This window comes from Colobus angolensis, unplaced genomic scaffold, assembly GCF_000951035.1.
Source record: "Colobus angolensis palliatus isolate OR3802 unplaced genomic scaffold, Cang.pa_1.0 Scaffold103, whole genome shotgun sequence".
Classification (NCBI taxonomy): Eukaryota; Metazoa; Chordata; class Mammalia; order Primates; family Cercopithecidae; genus Colobus; species Colobus angolensis.
Genome location: NW_012111253.1, coordinates 203,543 through 210,968, shown reverse-complemented (window position 1 = coordinate 210,968; position 7,426 = coordinate 203,543). Strand labels below are relative to the sequence as shown.

Here is a 7,426-nt window from a genome sequence, read left to right as displayed (position 1 = left end):
AATCAAAAGTCCAAATAGGGCCTGCCTCCTGTTTTTGTATGGTTTGCAAGCTAAGAATGGTTTTTACATTTTTAAATGTGGAAAAAAAAATCAAGAAACGAATAACATTTCACGGCACAAACCCTGTCGTGTCCATGTTTTACTGGAACCTAGCCACACTCATTCGTTGCGTATTGTCTGTTGCTGCCTTTGTACTGCAGTGGCAGAATGGAGTAGTTGCAGCAGAGACCAAATGGCCCATAAAGCCTTTCAGTTTTTTTACAGAAGTTTGCTGACCCTTGTTTTAGATCATCTGTGAATAAATTTCACCTGTTTTGTGCTTGTGTATCTTTGATGAAAATGGACCTAAGATTTTGTTATATAATTCATTCAACTTTCATTTTGTTTTCAAATAATAGCTTTTTTTCCTCAATATCCATCAACAGATTGAATATTCTTTTAATTTTAAAAGATGTTGTAATGAGGCTCGTGGTTCTGTGTCATGTGTATATTTTTTTTTATACTGCTCAGAGTCTGATGAATAGCAGTAAAGAAGAAATGCGCGAACTGGCAGCATTGTTTTATTCTGTGGTGGTATCAACAGTGTCGGGGAATGAGTTGAAATCAATGATAGAACAGCTTATAAAGACTACAAAAGACAATCACGTATGTTATTTTGTTTTCATTCCTTTTTGTGGGAGATAGGGTTTCATAAAAGGATCTAACTTATTTTTGATATTTATCTTCTCATTTGTAAAATGAACTTATAAATTCCTTGCTTTTATGACTGTAAAGAGTAAATGAGATAGGTAATACATTAGTTCAGTCAGCTCACTTAACAAGTATGGTGCTGTGTCTGATAAGCACTGTTTTAGGTGCTAGGAGTACAGTGATTCATAAATACATGAGAATCCCTGGTACAACAGGATGCTCAGAACCTGCAGCCATACCACCGTGAGCACACCTAATCTCATCTGATCTTGGAAACTAAAACTAAGCAGGGTCGGGCCTGATTAGTACTGAGAGCAAGAAATGTTAGCTGCATTTTTCTTCCTCATCTGCTGCCAGTGAAAAAACAAGTTTTACTTCAAATAGTCTGTTGGTTACCTTGTGTTTGGAGGTTTTGGCAATTAGAAATAGGATCTATTCATTGTCTTTTGTTGGCAATAGAAAGACATTATGTGTGAAAGTTATGATATTCTAGTTATGTAAGTGCTGTAAGCTAGAAAGTGGCGTGGGAGCATGTAGGAGCATGTAGGAAAGTCATCTCACCTGGAATTGGAGTGGGCATGGAATTAGAGAATGTAAATCTTAAAGTGAATCAAGATTCAGCTTCTCAAAATTCCATTAGAAACTCAAGGTTTCTCTTATTCCCTAAGCTCAATGCATTAGCATCCAGTGAAACCTCAAGTGTTCACTTTATTCTTTAGCCTTATGTTTTGTTGGTGAGATGATCCTAATAGACACACAGTTACTGCCCTGTAGTTTTGCATACATGAGAAAGAGCCAGAGATATGCTATTGTTTTGCTAAATTCAGAGCCCGGAGGTACAGCATGGATCCTTGCTTGCATTGGGATTCACAGTGGGAAGGTATTTGGCTAAAAAGAAAATGAGAATGGCAGAGCAACAAGACCTGGAGAGAAATGCTGACACCCTCCCTGATCAAGAGGAACTCATTCAGAGTGCTACAGAAACAATAGGTAATCAATGTCTTTATGCCGACTTGGGTGTTGCAGCTTTTGAATTATGTTAAATTTTAATATGGCATTTCAGTTTCTTTTTATGGCATTGTACTTTAAAGACACAAGTTTTTTCACAAAAAACTTACTTGATAAATTCTGTATTTTTAATAACAACAAAGGCTGGGTGTGGTAACTCATGCCTATAATCTCAGTACTTTGGGAGGCCAAGGTGGGAGGATCACTTGAGTCCAGGAGTTTGAGACCAGTCTAGTCAGCATAGTGAGACCTAGCCTCTACAAAAAAAATTAACAAACTTAGCTTGTTAATTTTTGGTATAGTGGCGTGTACCTGTAGCCTCAACTACTGAGGAGGCTAAGGTGGGAGAATCATTGGAGCCTGGGAGGTCGAGGCTGCAGTGAGCCATGATCATGAGACCTAGCCTCTACAAAAAAAATTAACAAACTTAGCTTGTTAATTTTTGGTATAGTGGCGTGTACCTGTAGTCTCAACTACTGAGGAGGCTAAGGTGGGAGAATCATTGGAGCCTGGGAGGTCGAGGCTGCAGTGAGCCATGATCATACCACTGCTCTCCTGCCTGGGTGACAGAGCTAGACCTTGTCTCAAAAAAACAAAGCAAAACAAAACAAAAAACAAAGCAGTAAAAGCACTCCATTTTTTTTCTCTACGTTTTTTTTCCCTACATGTTTTTATAAACAGGGATGATCCTATTATGGTAAAAAAATTTATACATTAAAAAAATACTACTCTATCCCCTGTTGCCATGTTGTCTTTCCACTGAATAAATGTTAACAAATTGTCAACTCAAAGATATTGTACACCTTGATTTTATTTTGCCATCTTAAAAAAATCTTGAGTACATCACTGGTTGCTTTGGGTCGTAAGAATAATGGTATATAATTCTCTTTTTGGCTAAATGTGCTTACAGGCTCATTTTTGGACAGTACATCACCCCTCCTGGCAATTGCTGCCTGCACAGCCCTGGGTGAAATAGGCAGAAATGGTCCACTTCCAATCCCCAGTGAGGGATCTGGCTTTACCAAATTGCATCTTGTAGAAAGCTTATTAAGTAGAATACCTTCCAGTAAAGAGACAAATAAGGTAAGTCTTTTTCTTATTTCTTCCCTTTCTGGAATTCTGTCTTTCTGTGAATAAATGAGCAAAAACAAATTATAATGAGAATAGATGGCATTACAGCTGGAGGAAGGATTTAATGTAAAAATGGGTGATAAAGAAGCAAATCTAAGTGTTTACTTTTGAACTAGAGGTGATCTGTGTACAATCTTAGTGTGTACATCTTTTGACCCATTCCAATTCATTCAAAGTCATTCCAATTTAGATCTTTATAACTGTTAAGATTTGAGTGAAGTATTAAATTAATCAGGAAATATCTTTTGTCATGCAAAAGGTGTAGAATAAAATGTTAAGTAGTTTTATGATTTTTTTTTTTAATTTTAGGCCAAATATAAATCCTAACTGCCTAAAGCCAGTTTTGTGATCAGAACACCTCAATTTTGAGGTATAAGATGATTTAATGAGCAGAAATACCAGTTTACTACTACAAGTTTAATTGATACAATCTTTTTTTTTGTGTGTGAGATGGAGTTTTGCTCTTGTCGTTCAAGTGGAGTGCAGCGGTGCGATCATGGCTCACTGCAACCTCTGTCTCCCAGGTTCAGGCGGGTGATTCTCCTGCCTCAGCCTCCTGAGTAGCTGAGATTATAGGTGCACGCCACCATGTCCAGCTAATTTTTGTACTTCTGCTAGAGATGGGGTTGGCCAGGCTGGTCTCGAACTCCTGACCTCAGGCACTCCCACCTGCCTCAGCCTCCCAAAGTGCTGGGATTACAGGCTTGAGCCACTGAGCCTGGCCTAACTGATATAATCTTAATCTTGGTCTAGCTACTGTTTACAACTTTCTGAGAAGATACACAGTATAGTTTTTATTAGCTATTAACTAATCATTGCCAAATATTGTTAAGCACTTCTAATGTGCCAGAGAGTGTGTTAAGTGCTTTGCATGCATTGATTGAATCTTCTAAAAGGTCTAGTGAAATAGGCACAGTTGTCATCTCTATATGAGCTAACATGAGGAAACAGCGTCACAGAGAGGGGAAGTAACTTGCTTAAGGTCACACACCAGTATAGGCTGGAATGGTTGAGATGTGATTTGGTCCTAGGTCCACTGGGCCCAGAACCCACATTTTAAATCATTATCGTTTGAAAGGTAATAAGCCTAGAGGCTTTCTTCTTTCTTCTTTTGCAGCTGTGGATCCTTAGTGGACTCAGATTTGTGTGTTTCTACCTTCAATGACTTATAGACATACGACTGTAAAATTTGATGCTTTTGTAAAAACTTATGCATTGAGGTGTTAGATAGACTGCCCTTCCCTATCATCTCATTTTGGAAATACTGTGCTGGGGTAAAGCTAGTATATACTCTGTTTAAAAGAAAAAAATTTGATGTTCTTCCAGATGAAAGAACGAGCAATCCAAACACTGGGATATTTTCCAGTTGGGGATGGAGATTTTCCTCACCAGAAACTCCTCTTGCAAGGTCTGATGGATTCTGTGGAGGTATTTATATTGCTACCTGATTGTTAGTTATTCAAAGAAAAGGCATTGGTTTTTGGTTTTTTTTTAGGTGCAGTTTTGCATGCTGTGAGATTTTTAATTAAGCATTTACTCGTTTATTCACCAGATACTTGAGTACTAGTTTTGTGCTCATCACTGTGCTGGTATAGCATTGACTAAATCACCTATGAAGGAAAGACCTTTTCTTAAAATTTTTGAGCAAAGCACGGTGCAGTGTAGGTAGAAGGGGAAATATACCCACATACCCCATCAGCCAGATGTGTGGAGTGAGCCTTTAAAAAACAGTTGTTCTTGAGTGTTTCAGTTGGTATTTCAGTTGTTTTCAAGTCTGATGATTTAGCTTCTGTCCTCTAGATGCCTAGTGTGTAGTGGAGAAGACCTACGAGTAGGCAAATGCCAGGATAGTGTACTGTCTCAGCATGGCCTGATCTGGCCCTTCTTTCCCTAGCCTTGATCCTTGACGTTCACTCACTTTCTGTATACCAGCCTCTTTGGCCGCCTTGTACTGAGCTTTTGAAAGCCTCCTACTTCCTTCTCACATTGTTGCCTTGCTAAAGAATCTACCCTAGTAGATTTAAATCCCTGAGTGAGGTGGGTTTCTTCTAGGTTTTTTTTTTTTTTTTCTTTTTTTGAGATGGAGTTTCGCTCTGTCTCCCAGGCTGGAGTAAAGTGGCATGATATTGGCTCACTGCAACCTCCACCTCCTGGGTTCAAGCAGTTCTTCTCTGTCAGCCTCCCAAGTAGCTGGGATTACAGGTGCATGCCACCATGCCTGGCTAATATTTGTATTTTTAATAGAGATGAGGTTTCACCATGTTGACCAGGCCGGTCTTGAACTTCTGACCTCAGGTGATCTGCCCACCTTGGCCTCCTAAAGTGCTGGGATTACAGATGTAGACCACTGCACCCGGCCTGTTTTGTTTTTTCTAATGAAGGCTTCTCTGGATTCTTAACTTACTTTTAATGTCATTATTTTAAGAGTTTAGAAATACATGAAAAGCTAGAAGTATGGAAATAAGGTACAGAGATTAAATGATGAGAATAATGAAAACCATGAAACAGAAGCAGAGTATCTTCACAGTCAAATAGGACATAGTGCTGAAGGTTTTTTTGGTTTCTTTTAACTGTTTTATTTATTTATTTTGTTTTTACAACAGGATCTCATTGTGTCACCGAGGCTGGAGTACACTACGTCTCCCAGGCTCAAACCATCCTCCCACCTCACCTTCCAAGCAGCTGGGACCACAGGCATGCGCCACCATGCCTGGCTAATATTTTAATTTTTTATAGAGACAGAGTATCCCTGTGTTGCCTAGAGTGGTCTTGAACTCCTGGGCTCAAGTGATCCTCCCACCTAGATCTCCCGAAATGCTGGGATTACAGGCATAAGCCACTCTGCCTCTCCCATTTTTAATTTTTTAAATTGATACATAATAGTTGTACATATTTATGGGATATATATGATATTTTGATACAAGCATACAATGTATAATGATCAAATTAGGGTAATTGGGATATCCATCACCTTAAGCATTTTTCATTTCTTTGTGTTCGGAGCATGTCAGATTTTCTCTTCTCACTATTTTGAAATATACAATAAATTCTTATTAACTATATTTGCCCTGTTGTTCTGCCAAACACTAAAACTTAATTTTTCTAACTGTATTTTTGTTCCCATTAGCCAAGCTCTCTTCCCTGCCTCTCCATTACCTTTCCTGGCCTTTGGTAACCACCATTTGTTCACTACCTCCATAAGATCAATTTTCTCACATATAAGTGAGAACATAGGATATTTGCTCTGTGCCTGGCTTATTTCACTAAATACAATGTCCTCCAGTTCCATCTATGTTGCTGTCAGCAACAGGATTTCATTCTTTTTTATGGCTGAATAATATTCCATTGTGTATGTATACCACTTTTTAAAAATCCATTCATCTGTTGCTGGACACTTAGATTGATATCTTGTTTTGGCTATTGTTAATAGTGCTGCAGTAAACATTGGAGTACAAATACCTCTTCAGAATACAGATTTTCTTTCTTCTGGATATATACTTAGGATACATACTGGGATTGCTGGGTTATATGATAGTTTTTTAGTTTTTTGAGGAACCTTCATACTGTTTTCCCACGAACAGTGTATTAATGTTCTCCTTTCTTCACATTCTGACTATCATGTATTGTTTTCTGTCTTCTTGATAATGGCTATTCTAACTAGGGTGAGATGAGATCTCATTGTAGTTTTTCTCTGCATTTCTATCATGATTAGTGATGCTGAACTTTTTGTCATATACTTGTTGGCCATTTATATACCTTTTTTTGAGAAATAACTATTCAGATCTTTTGTCCATTTTCAAATCAGATTGTTTATTTGCTATTGAGTTGAATTCCTTACTTACTGTGTATTTTAATCTCTTGTCAGATGGATAATTTGCAGATATTTTCGTCTATGCCATAGGTTGTCTCTTCACTGTGTTGGATGTTTCCTTTGCTGTGCAGAAGCTTTTTAGCTTGATATAATCCCATTTGTCAATTTTTGCTTTAGTTGTTCTGTGCTTTTATGATCTTACTTAAGAAATCTGTGCCCAGACCAATATTCTGAAATGTTTCTCCAACGTTTTTTTGTAGTAGTCTCAACATTCAGATCTTATATTTAAGTCTATTGTGGTTTGATATGGTGAGACAAAGGGGCCCAGTTTCATTTTTCTACATGTGGATATCTAGTTTTTCTAGCACAGCTTACTGAAGAGACTATTCCTTCCTCAATATATGTTCTTGATGCCTTTGTTGAAAATGAGTTGACTCTCTTCCCCTAAGCGGCCTGAGGTAATCTGTGAAAATGGTTCGCTATTCACTTGACCCGGAGAACCCCACGAAATCATGCAAATCAAGAGGTTCCAATCTTCGTGTTCACTTTAAGAACACTCGTGAAACTGCCCAGGCCATCAAGGGTATGCATATTCGAAAAGCCACAAAGTATCTGAAAGATGTCACTTTACAGAAACAGTGTGTACCATTCCGACGTTACAATGGTGGAGTTGGCAGGTGTGCCCAGGCCAAGCAGTGGGGCTGGACACAAGGTCGATGGCCCAAAAAGAGTGCTGAATTTTTGCTGCACATGCTTAAAAACGCAGAGAGTAATGCTGAACTTAAG

The 7,426-nt window shown here is 38.4% G+C and overlaps 1 protein-coding gene across 1 annotated transcript in view; it reads left to right on the top strand.

The window, feature by feature from the left end:
• The first annotated feature begins 214 nt into the window (after nt 1–214).
• LOC105512197 (proteasome-associated protein ECM29 homolog) overlaps nt 215–7,426 on the top strand; it is a 33,805-nt gene continuing 26,593 nt past the window's right edge. The window contains exons 1-4 of the mRNA XM_011942562.1: nt 215–645; nt 1,518–1,680; nt 2,609–2,781; nt 4,156–4,257. Of these exons, the coding sequence (XP_011797952.1) occupies nt 334–645; nt 1,518–1,680; nt 2,609–2,781; nt 4,156–4,257 (750 nt within the window). The 5' untranslated portion in view covers nt 215–333. The remainder of the gene's footprint in view (nt 646–1,517; nt 1,681–2,608; nt 2,782–4,155; nt 4,258–7,426) is intronic.